General features: G+C 43.4%; 1 protein-coding gene across 1 annotated transcript in view; it reads left to right on the top strand.

The window, feature by feature from the left end:
- LOC310789349 (actin-related protein 2-A) overlaps positions 1–13,342 on the top strand; it is a 33,328-nt gene that overhangs the window by 19,163 nt on the left and 823 nt on the right. Inside the window, exons 7-8 of the mRNA XM_083650976.1 lie at positions 4,790–4,935; positions 5,533–5,665. Of these exons, the coding sequence (XP_083507102.1) occupies positions 4,790–4,935; positions 5,533–5,665 (279 nt within the window). The remainder of the gene's footprint in view (positions 1–4,789; positions 4,936–5,532; positions 5,666–13,342) is intronic.

The raw sequence follows: 13,342 nt of genomic DNA, 5'->3' as shown, positions 1-13,342 counted from the left end.
CTTTTACAGCAGAGCCATTCTGCTCTACAGCCGTGTCGTTTGGGTGCTGGGATAACGTAATGCATTGTGGGTAGTCGGCTACTAACTGTGGCTAATGTTAGCGGCTAGCTAGCTATGTTACATGGCAGTAAAACGCCACCAAATTGATTTAACTTTTAACCATTTCGAGTAACACACATTTCGAGTTTCCATACGGACCTCCAGCGTTGGTTAGTTGTTTATAACGTGACTATATTTATAACTTTTATAACGGACTCCAGCTTCCGGTTTATAATTCGGGTCTGCAGCCAGAGTATAACAAAGGAAATGGCAAGCGGCAACAATGAGTCACGTTAAACCGGACCTTGTACCCACAATTCTTTTTTACAGTGGGGCATTCAAAAATAAGGTGGATACAACTAAGCTGTTAATAATAAATTTACCAATGCACTTTGCTTAACCCAGCCATCTAAACAGCATGTTCAATCTGTGGAACAATATTCCTTAAATGAAAGGCTATAGCCCAGAACATAGACTCAGTAATGCACTAATGCTGCTGCTTCTTTTTAAGCCTTCACACGCACGCACGCACACACACACACACATCCTTGTTATAACTGTCCCTGGTCTCCCCGAGTGCAGAGAGAGAGTCTGGTAACGCGAGGTTACCCCTACTTGCGTGTTGCGTGAAACAAGGGGCGGAGCACAGTTCAGGGATCATGGTGTTTGTAAACACGGGCACATGGCCTAATCTAGTTTTATTTGCTGTTTTCAAGGAAGATTTTGACTTTTGGGATTAATTATAATAAGGACTAACAGGAGGAGAGAACATCTAACTTTATCTCTGCTGAATTGGGTGAGTGTTTATTAGCGTTAATCTGCCGATCCGTTATGCAGAAAGTGCGTAGATTTGACTTCACTTCTGGGAATGGTAACGTAACCTAGTATTGATTGTGATAGCATGCTGTGCTGCGCGGAATTGACGCGGCTGCTGCCGGTGTGTTTTGAGGCTCACCGGTGTCTAGTTGGAGTGAATCTGCATCTGATCTCCTCTCTCTCCCGCTCTCTGTAACGTTGCTGTCAGGTTTGTGTGTGATACAGTGACCCAGGGCAGGCATGCAGTCTGCGCCGCGGTGTTGACGTTTCCAATGCTTAAAAACACTTGCATCGTATTAAATTGCACGTGGCTTTTATCTTCCTTGATCAACACAGCTGGTGACAACGCACAGTGCAATCTCACTCTGTCCACATGCACGATGCTGCAGTTGTTCATCTGTGTCCGTGACGGCGGATTGCAATAGTTACATTTTCACGGAGCATTTCTATTTTAACCGGCACATTTTCTAGCCTTTACGGTACTGGTTTATCTGTCAGGAAGCTCACAGACCAATGCATGCGCTGTAAATCATCACACGTGATGCTACTCAGCCAATCAACAAGCGAATCGATTCTGCCTGCTACTGCTCTGGGGGAGTTGACACACGGACGGAGGAGAGGCGAGACTCGGAGAAATGCGAGAGAAGTATTTCACATCGCGTGCTCAAAAGAAAGAGTAGCCCGTGAAAACAAAGCTTTAGTTTTAATCCAGAGCAGGCAGACTCATGTTCATTCATTGGTCTCACGAGCAGTTCAAAACCAGTATGTCTCGTGAAGTGTGATGCGATCCTGACCAGCTGTCTATGGAAGTGCCACACATGAGCACACACACTCAAATCCAGGGCGCACACACATTCACTGCCCAACAGCATGCAAAGTTTGCATTGCGAGCGACCGATAGATAGAAAGACAGACAGACAGGCAGGCAGGCAGGCAGGCACAGACAAACAGAGTGGGAGCTCACTTCTCTCAAGAGAAAAGGAGGTTTGTTGGCTGAGAGCCTGACTGATAAAATGTGAAATGGAGTTAAGAAAAGGAAGAAAAGGGGGAACTTATTTTTCTAAAATTAAAGCACTTTATTTTAAGATGCAAATTTTTCCAAAGCACTCTGTTGTGTTATTTCTAAATGCAGCCATTATTTTACTTGAAATGAGAAAAGAACATGTATTTATTATTAGTGTAGGCTAGTTATTTATAATTAATCCAGTTAAATATGAAAACTGTAAATAAACATTATTGATGTTTATTTTGATTTAACAGTCAGTCACTGACTACATACGGACATTGTACCATTAGGCTACTGCAATCATTGAAGTAGCCTAAGTTCAATGGCACTGAATCATAACGCAAGCTCAATGTTCCGGACCTTCGCTTGAGGACATTTTCTCTATCTGGACCTCTTAGAATTTTAATTGAGTGCCCCTGCTCTATAGACTTTTACCAGTCAAAAGTCTGGACACAGCTGATTGAATGTAGCATGTCTTTCCATTGTCTTGAAGCCATTCGGATCTAAAGGTTAAACTTTATGCCTAAATGCGTGAAAGGTATTTCTTAGACAAACATGACCAGTGAAGTTGATCCTATGTGTCAATGTCTTTCCAAAGCCTTTTGTCTTTCCATCCAGCTAAAGGTTGGCTACTTTAAAGAACACATTCTTTTTGTCACTGCATCATTCCATTAGTGTGATTTCATAGTTTTGATGTCTTCACTATTATTCTAAAATGTGAATCATTTTAAAAATAGCAGCAGGCGAGCCTAGGAAGCGATGCCTAGTTATTCTAAAATGTGAACAATTAAAAAAAAAATCAAGACAAATGTGGTGTGTATAAACGCTTGACTGGTAGTGTACATGATCACTCTACATACTTCCATGCAACACGACTAGAAAGGACTCTGGGCACAAACCTCCGCCATCGCTGAACAATGCTTCAACATTCCTATCAGCTGAATTCCATGTGAAATTGATTTCTTGACCCTGCAAACCGATCCTCACCCGTAGCAATTGGAATCAAGTCTCTTATCTCAGTTAGTTAGTTATTGCGCACACACACACACACACACACACACACACACACAAATCGATAGTTATGTAATGGCAATAATCCCAGATTCAGATTACCACTCAAATCAAATGTTCCTCTGTCCACTCAATTTCATTGAAATCCCTTCATACATTTGAGAGAGATCCTGTTAACAGACAGACAAACAAACCAACAATCTAGCATGGGCAAAAGCATAACCCCAACAGCAGAGCTAATAAGGTACTTCACAAAATAGAAATAGAGTCTGTCAATAGAAATAATCTATCAGTCTTTTTTCTTTCATATATAGATTATCTGATAGGGACAATGCAAGTTAACATAGTGACACTTCACTCATTACTAACAAGTTAATGTAACTGATGTTTTGCATAATAGAGATTATAGCCATTGCTCGTTTCCAACTGCTGAACATATTCCTGTGCCGTCCGTGTGAGACCGGTGTAGTATCCGTTCTCCAGGGGCAGGTGGAGGTGCAGGTGGAGCTGCAGGTGGAGCTGCAGGTGGGTCAGAGTGCTGCGCTCCCTCTTCACTCCAGTCAGCTCGGCTCTTCATACGTCTCGTCGATAGCACAACAACAACACAAGCTCCGGTTCTGAGAATTGAGGCTAGTAGGGACCGGTTCAGTAGTTACACTCTCTGCCCAGCAGGTAGCTGAGGCCCACGGTCACATTCTTAATCTTCAGGTTACCTGAAGAGGAGAAGTAGAGAGTAGCCTCCTCCTTCGCCCTGAGGTAGTCTTGTGCTGTGGAGCCCCCGGCAGACATCTTGTTTAACAAGCAGAGGGAAAGTGCCGAGAGGAGCTCCTCCCCCCACGACCCCCCAGCAGCAGGCTCCCATTGGCCACTTTTCCGTCCCTGCTGTAACAGCACACGTACATTATGCAAGATGTAGGGTCCGGTGCAACTGATGTACACCTTTCTTCTGCTGTTCTTTGACAGACTCACGCTGTTGCCCGTGTAATGACCAAACTCCAGCATCTGATTGGCTCGCACAGCTGCACGATAAAGACAGGGAGGGAGACGGAAGAGAAAGAAAGTGGAGAAAATGACATTGTGTACGAGCACAGCAGCAGTCATATTTGATCACTTGCCCTGACAAAATATGAAAGTTGTCACTAGTTATCAAACTGTCTAGTCTAGCTAGAAAACAGTAGCTGGGTTTCCATCCAAATGTATCGCAACTTTTAATCGAATTTTCAGAAAGTCGGCAAAAGAAAACGCGAAATAATGATAATGTTCTGTGGCTGTAATATTCATATGGGGACTTCTGGTGTCTGCCATACTTAGCAGTAGAGTTGACTGTGACCTTATCGTACTTTGTGGTATTTTTAATCCCCCATGGTATCAGTATAATATTCCGATAAGGCTATTATATCTATCTATCTATCTATCTATCTATCTATCTATCTATCTATCTATCTATCTATCTATCTATCTACCTATCTGTCTGTCTATCTATCATTTAACCTTGATTCGTGCAGGGAGGTCCCACGGAGGTCTCTTTTTTGAGGAGCGCTGCTTACACAGGCCATTACAAACTAGAAGGACACTAGGAGAGCTCAGAGCTCCGCCAAAACCAACAGTTGGTGCTATGCTTGCTCGTTGGCGAGGCGGATCTGCATCCGCTCCAACACTTAATGGCTTCTTCCTTGGCCCGTGTTACAACCTTCCACAAAGTTTCGTGCAAATCGTGCCAGTAGTTTTTCCAACAATCCTGCCGACAGACAAATGGCACCGAATGTGTAAACCTCCTCGGCGGCGGCAGGTAATAAACTTATCTCCTCTTCTTCTTCTCCCTCCCTCCCTCCCTCCCTCCCTCCCTCCCTCCCTCCCTCCCTCCCTCCTTCCCTCCCTCCCTCCCTCCCTCCCTCCTTCCCTCCCACGCCTCCCTAGCTGCCCGACGGCCGGTTGATCAAGGTAGGAGGGGAGCGCTTTGAGGCTCCGGAGGCGCTGTTCCAGCCCCACCTCATCAACGTGGAGGGGGTCGGAGTGGCCGAGCTGCTGTTCAACACCATCAATGCCGCCGACATCGACACCAGGCAAGGCTAACGCACACGTGTGTGTGTGTGCACACACACACACACACACACACACACACACACACACACACACACACAAGCCACTGTAGGTGGGTGGGTAGGTAGATGGACACTCGCTATACTGAGGAGGATATTAGCTTCCACTGCAGTTCCCAGCTCACAGACAAATAGACATCCATTGGCCCTAGAGATATACAAAATGGCAGTGTTTTCAGCCACCAAACCAAATATTCCCTGTACCCTAGAGTGCCTGTATGGAAAAGTAGGAAAATTGATCTTCAGGTTGGAAAAATACAAGAAAATGTATGCTTAGGAAACTCACTACCTCACTGTGAATTCTTCGCTGTTGAAATATTCAGGTTATCCGATCGGTTTTATAGTATCCATTGTAGTCAAATGTATGAAACAGTGAGCCATTTAAAATCTAACAATGTCTAAAAGCTGAAGTCAGGCAAAGTATGGAATTTTCAAATGGAAAATATGTAGGAACCCTGCTGGTTGGGGAGAAAAACTGGCACCATTACTTTGTGATTTTGAGATTGTCTCTCTCTCCTCGTCTCTCTCTGTATGTCCCCCTCTCTCTCTCTCCCTCCACAGGTCTGAGTTTTACAAACACATAGTGTTGTCAGGCGGCTCCACCATGTACCCGGGCCTGCCGTCCCGGCTGGAGCGGGAGTTGAAGCAGCTGTACCTGGAGCGCGTGCTGAAGGGGGACGTGGACAAGCTCTCGGTGAGACACCAGCCCTCATGCTTGGGATGGGGTGTGCACAGTTGTGTGGAAGCTAAAACTACCCCCCGCTAAAACTGTTTAGATCTCTTCGCAAACAAAAAAACAAAGAACCCAAATCGGCATGCAAATTGGACTGGACAAAGCCAGATATAGGTATGACAAAAATTGTCATACGACATTCATTTTATCTCGTGCATGCACAAAACTAAGTCCAACGTATGCAGCATGTGTATCAGCAAGAGAATGATGCAGCGGTGGTGGATTTTCTTGATTGAAATGAATGAATCACAGAACTTGGATAGACACTTCTTAGTGTATCTTGGTGATCGTATTTGGTACAACCCAATCTGGGAACCCATCGGTTAAACAAACAAAATCTCTAACCTCTGGGGGCAGCAGCCCCGTTTCAATGTGGTGCAACAGGAACTCAAGAGGCGCGGTCGGCACCGGAAGTAAATCCCTTTCCGCTCCCTGCGAGCTCTGCCATTGGCTCCAACCGACCGGCTCCGCCCATTAATGCATTTCTTTTCCGCTCCCTGCGTGTCACTCTCAAATCCGTCCGTCGTTATGAAACAACAATAACAACTCTAGCTCGTTGCTAGTAGCAAGTAGCAACTCGCTATACGCTGAAAATAGTAAGTTTTGACTACACACCGGTCACGTTCACTTCATTTTGATCGGGTAAAGCGCAGCATGCGTGCGATCGCTGTTAGACCCCTTTTGACGGAGCCTGCCGACAGGTTTTCCATGCAAGTCGAAGGTCTGTCTCGAGAGATTAGGTACAACCTAAAATGGTTTTCATAGAGTTTTGAGCATGTCGAAGGTTATAAATGAACATGATTGTTTCACTAGTCAATATCCGGCGATGCGCTCATCACAACTCCGTGCAGACGTGCCAAAAATGCTGCTGAACAGCTTTCAGTTTGGAAAATGGAAAAATCAGCTTTGTCACTTCCTGCTTGTGCCAATGCTCAATTGATTGGTCAAGCCGTTGGGGAGATAAATGATGCAGACAGACAGGACAGTGTAACGAATTTCATTAATATAAAGGAAATTAAAATGTCAATCTAACTTCTTTTTTTTGGAAAACGTAATTTTAAATGTCAAGACTGACATTTTCTGCATGCACATTTGTCAGGTGTTGATGTTTATGTGTGAGACTGGGTTGCAATTATTCCATAAGGTTTTATTTTTTTAAATCAGATGATCGACAGTGTGATAATTATGCTTTTATTTTGAAGGCAAAACCTTCCTACCTCCTACCGGTTTTGTTCTGGCTAATTATGGTTCGCTTGATACAACTGTGAATGCATTCATCTTGAAGTTTGTCAATGTACCCTCAATGAAGATCTCCGAAATGAGACTTTGAGAAGTTTTGAGCTCATGCCATAAGGTAATGATGAACCCTCGGCCTCGACACACAACTTGGAATAAATTAGACAAACAAATAATGTAGTTTAGGCTGTTATTCTTGTTAGCTACAAAATGATGTGGAAAAACCATAGGGAAAATAAACAGTTTTCTCAGCAACCGCACAACTGAGCACAAAACCGATTTCACCATTGGAATCAGCATGGCTTGTTACATGTTGGTCAGCTGTGGGTTGTGCAGTTTCAGACAGATTGTTACATGTTGGTCAGCTAGGGTTGTGCAGTTTCAGACAGATTGGCCAACTTGTTGGTGAGATTAGAGCTGCAACTATCGATTCTTTTAGTAATCGAGTATTCTACCGAATAATCCATCGATTAATCGAGTAATCGGATAAGAACCCTTTTTTGTGTTTTCAAAGGCTTATCGTAAATATACACCAAAAAATAAGATAAATCTCTTCAAATAAACAACTACATTAGTTTCTTTCTTAGAAAAAACAACATTTTTATTTTTAAATTGCATAGAACTGGCAGTGGCACCATTCATCTTTTCAACCTGACGTTTGAGTTCTTCCAGTGTACAGCAACCGTTAAATAATATGAATGAATGGCTTACTAGCTAGTTTACATCCTTCATTTACCTTACAGCTGCATGACACACACACTCTTTCTCTCTCACACACACACACTCACTCTCTCTTTCTCTCTCACACACCAACAGGCTAGTGTGATCACACACACACACACACACACACACACACACACACACACACACACACACACACACACACACACAAACGCTGTTAAATTAGCCGCTAACGTTAATAGGTTGAGCTTTGTATTTCTCACAGAAAACGGTCCAAACTTCTCAGAGAGAGCGGTCGGTATTCACTAAAGCCTTCATATCTCAGGCTCTGTAGTACATAGAAACATAAAATAAAAAGCATTTGAGAGCTTAACCCTTTGGCTTTTCGTATTATATTTGCTCTAATGTTAATTTAAAAAAAAAGATCTTTAACCCAAAAAAATAAAAATAAAAAGATTCTAATGCATTTTAAGAAATGTTAATAAAGATTACGGCAAATGTAACCCTTCCAAATAAAAAGCCACGGGTTTAAGCTGTCAAATGCTTTTTATTTCATGTTGATAGCTACTATACAGGCTGAGGAAATACGTTCTGTTAAACCCTTGACAACTACTGCAGCAACGTTAGCGTTAACGCTAACGTTAACGATCTCTGTTTTGCAGTCGTTGTGAAGACAGTGAAAAGCCCCGTTATCTAACAACTACAACGGCAGTGAAACAACTTATCCAGCTAACGCTAGCTAATTAAATAACGTTACCTGATGTTGTAGTCGATGCCTCTCTCAACGTTACAGCTGAGGAGGGTGCTGCTAACGTTACCTGCGGTGCGCTGCCTGCTTCATTCACCCTCAGCCTATCTAGTAATACGTTACAGTCTTCAGCATTTAGCTACTGTAAATATATCTTGTGTTTGACCATGCTTCCTCAAGTTTGAGGTGTTTCCCTGGCCAGCTTTGCAATTCACATCACAAATGTTGCAACCAGTGTTGTCTGAGTCTATCTTGGGAAAGTGTAGCCACATTTTCGGGTGGACCCGTTTGTTGATGTTTTCAGGTAGAGTGAAGTACTGACGTAACGCGCTCTCGCGTGTTGCCTTAAGGTTCCGTCGGAATTTCTATTTTACCCACTCTCTTCTATTACTCAGATGCGTGTCGAGGCGAATCATTTTGGCCTCGATCAATTTAATTATTCGAGTTATTCGAGGTACTCGAGGAATCGTGACAGCTCTAGGTGAGATACATGCATTGTTTCCTCATTCTATAGTGGGATGTGTGGACATGACATTCAAGACCGTTTGGAATGTTTGTCCAAACGATGCCGTTGCCATGGTAACACACCGGTCTCATGCATCAGATCAACACTGATTTTCCGTGAGAACATTATCAAACATTCTGTGGCAGCCATCCGCATGAGTCAGTCAAGAGATTTAAATAGGAACAACTGTTCTATCATTTTAAAGTCTATGGAATGAACTTCGGATGGTAAGTGATGTATTAGCTGTGACACTGACCTCACTGTCCATGCCGTCTCAAATCAAATCTAACCAGGTCCTATTGGCTATCTCCAGATTTTCTCTTTTCTATAGATTAGTATTGCCAGCTAATTGTTAGCTGGCTTGGAATAGCAGATGTGTGGGGTTTGCCACATAGGAGAGTTCAATAAGTGTCATAAACGTACAACTCACCTGATGGTTAAGTCCCACCCATCTGATAGTCCAAGTAGAATAAATCGAGCGCTTCTGAATCTGACTTATGTACGTTAACCTTTTGGCCTGTGTCCGTTTCAAACAAACAAGATCAAAGCTTCCTGAGTGTTGATTAGAGCTGTCACGATTCCTCGAGTACCTCGAATAACTCGAATAATTAAATTGATCGAGGCCAAAATGATTCGCCTCGACACGCATCTGAGTAATAGAAGAGAGTGGGTAAAATAGAAATTCCGACGGAACCTTAAGGCAACACGCGAGAGCGCGTTACGTCAGTACTTCACTCTACCTGAAAACATCAACAAACGGGTCCACCCGAAAATGTGGCTACACTTTCCCAAGATAGACTCAGACAACACTGGTTGCAACATTTGTGATGTGAATTGCAAAGCTGGCCAGGGAAACACCTCAAACTTGAGGAAGCATGGTCAAACACAAGATATATTTACAGTAGCTAAATGCTGAAGACTGTAACGTATTACTAGATAGGCTGAGGGTGAATGAAGCAGGCAGCGCACCGCAGGTAACGTTAGCAGCACCCTCCTCAGCTGTAACGTTGAGAGAGGCATCGACTACAACATCAGGTAACGTTATTTAATTAGCTAGCGTTAGCTGGATAAGTTGTTTCACTGCCGTTGTAGTTGTTAGATAACGGGGCTTTTCACTGTCTTCACAACGACTGCAAAACAGAGATCGTTAACGTTAGCGTTAACGCTAACGTTGCTGCAGTAGTTGTCAAGGGTTTAACAGAACGTATTTCCTCAGCCTGTATAGTAGCTATCAACATGAAATAAAAAGCATTTGACAGCTTAAACCCGTGGCTTTTTATTTGGAAGGGTTACATTTGCCGTAATCTTTATTAACATTTCTTAAAATGCATTAGAATCTTTTTATTTTTATTTTTTTGGGTTAAAGATCTTTTTTTTTAAATTAACATTAGAGCAAATATAATACGAAAAGCCAAAGGGTTAAGCTCTCAAATGCTTTTTATTTTATGTTTCTATGTACTACAGAGCCTGAGATATGAAGGCTTTAGTGAATACCGACCGCTCTCTCTGAGAAGTTTGGACCGTTTTCTGTGAGAAATACAAAGCTCAACCTATTAACGTTAGCGGCTAATTTAACAGCGTTTTGTGTGTGTGTGTGTGTGTGTGTGTGTGTGTGTGTGTGTGTGTGTGTGTGTGTGTGTGTGTGTGTGTGTGTGTGTGTGTGATCACACTAGCCTGTTGGTGTGTGAGAGAGAAAGAGAGAGTGAGTGTGTGTGTGTGAGAGAGAAAGAGTGTGTGTGTCATGCAGCTGTAAGGTAAATGAAGGATGTAAACTAGCTAGTAAGCCATTCATTCATATTATTTAACGGTTGCTGTACACTGGAAGAACTCAAACGTCAGGTTGAAAAGATGAATGGTGCCACTGCCAGTTCTATGCAATTTAAAAATAAAAATGTTGTTTTTTCTAAGAAAGAAACTAATGTAGTTGTTTATTTGAAGAGATTTATCTTATTTTTTGGTGTATATTTACGATAAGCCTTTGAAAACACAAAAAAGGGTTCTTATCCGATTACTCGATTAATCGATGGATTATTCGGTAGAATACTCGATTACTAAAAGAATCGATAGTTGCAGCTCTAGTGTTGATGTGAACCTTAGACCTTAGACAGTGTACCCAGCTGACCACCAGGTGGAGCCAGAGGCTAACACATATTTATATTACTTTTCAACAAAAGGCTTTAATAACAACACATGGCGTATTTCACATTGGTACTTTTTTTTTCTACATGAAACACTTAAGTTGCTATTCCCCCTCCAAAACACAGATTTTTATACTCTGAACTATTTTGGAAACATAGATGAGTCAAATGGTACGCCTCAGTTCTCTCAAAATGTGAATAATATGTCATTTTGAATTACACTCAAGCTCCCATGTATTCCCATGTGTTTGTCTTGAAAAGTAAACAAACGTGCGTGGTCTCAAATGAGCCACATCGACGATGACACATTCTTCTCCAGAGTGAACACCACAGGCCAGGATGTCGATCGACGTCAAATGCGTTTTTTGACGGTGGGACGTGGATCAAAGCCTCAGGCATCTCCTGTACCAATATGGGAGCTATTGAAGGTGTATAACCTATTTTACGGACTCATTAGGTGGCGACAGTGCTCTCCAGATTAGAGAAAGGTCCGGAAAACAGCTGGAAAAACCCCCGTGATCAAAGAGAAACCGCTCATGCTGCAGCCAGAGCCATATAGATTGCTCTGTCTGCAGCTGACGGCTGCGAACAGCAGTCAATCCGCGCACACAACTGAGCCCCCCCTCTGCCTCTGTCTGTCTGTCTGCATAGTTTATCCACATGATTAGCCGCCAGAAAGGCAGCACCCGACGCCGAAGGGCCAAACCTTCCCCTGTTTGGCATTTCCGTATCGCGCTGGGAACAAAAACGGAGCGCTCCGAAAATAGAGTGGGTGCGTGTTGGCTGTGTGTTAGTGTGGGGAGGAGTTTGCAGCTGAGGGGGGGAGGGGGGGAGAGGGGGGTGGGGCACGCAGGGCATCACACAACTACACCACGTCACTACATCAGAAAATATTATCTTCAGACTCAGTGAATGTGCTTGAAATGCTTAATTTCACAAAAGGCGGAATATCTCAGCTAATAATTTGAAACGCCTGTATTTGCTCAAAACGACCTATCTTCTCCGGCTCATAACTAAAGAACGGAAAATGGTATCAATAAACTTTTTTTTGCTGATGATACAATAGAGCCAGCTCGTTCTTTGTGCGTGTTCGGTGTTTACATAGTAATGTCACACAATATTCTGTGGGCCTCGAGAAATCACTGAAAACGCTCTGAAAACTCTGGCACTGGGAGCGTCCGTTCTCCAAAAGTGGCTGGCACTCAATGAGTTAAGGGCTTGTCCAGGGGTGGGTACGCTTGGGAGTCAAAGACACTAACCACTCCACCAAGAGAGCTAGCTCCCTTGGCGGAGCTGATTAACATGCCTTTATACTGAGGAGTGAGTTTAACCAATCCACTCGCTACCACTCGGGACTCACGAGGAATCTGCGCTGATTCACCTCGGTTACACTCACCCCCTTAAACTCACTCCACACCCACTGGACATCCGGGTCACGGCACCAATGTAACGGCGTTGTGTGGGTGGTATTTGCAGCAACCCATGTTAAGGGCTTGTCCAGGGGTGGGTACGAACCGCCGACCTTCGGCTTGGGAGTTCGACATGTTAACCGCAACAAGAGAGCTAGCTCCCTTGGCGGAGCTGATTAACATGCCTTTATACCTGGGGAGTGAGTTTAACCAATCCACTCGGGACTCACGAAGAATCCGCGCTGATTCACCTCGGTTACACTCACTTTCAAAATGCTGCTCATATCTGATGGTAGTTAAATGTTCCGTTCATTAGTTTCTTGGGTGTAACCCATATCCGATACCAGTATAACCTGACAGGGATGTTGAAAAGACACACCCCTGTTTCTCCAACTTAATTCAAGCATAATCGGGTTTTTAGCTCGGTATGTCTTTTTACAGCTTTGACTGAGTTGCGTTTCGCTAATAGCCGTCAAGGCGGCTAATGTTTTTTTCCGTGTCGTGTCTCGTCGTCCTTCATGCTAACATCGGCTCAGCCAAGCTGCCTTGGGCAACAGATTTATGACTGTTATTGTCTCAGGTGTATGACATAACATGTATTTATTGTCATGGCAATTATTACAAGTTCTCATTTAAGTGTTCAAATATGAGCTTTTTGCTGGTCACACGGGATTAGAAAACATGACCTTGCACAGTTTTGCTACGATGCAAAACATTTGCTCTGAACGGTATTGAGGTACGTTTGATCTGATGGTTTGATCCGCTTTGGGAGCGATTCTGCATTTCTATTGACAGTCTCTGTAACAAACGCTTTGAAACAGGACGTTCAAAACACTACCTTTTTTTCTTACCGTTTGCTCTTGAACACAGCCCAGGTCTGTGTCACGTGAGTGTGTGTGTGTGTGTGTGTGTGTGGGGGGG

This window comes from Poromitra crassiceps, assembly GCF_964638095.1.
Source record: "Poromitra crassiceps genome assembly, chromosome: 14".
Classification (NCBI taxonomy): Eukaryota; Metazoa; Chordata; class Actinopteri; order Beryciformes; family Melamphaidae; genus Poromitra; species Poromitra crassiceps.
The sequence above is the reverse complement of the archived record's forward strand: the minus strand, read 5'-3'. Positions and strand labels throughout refer to the sequence as shown.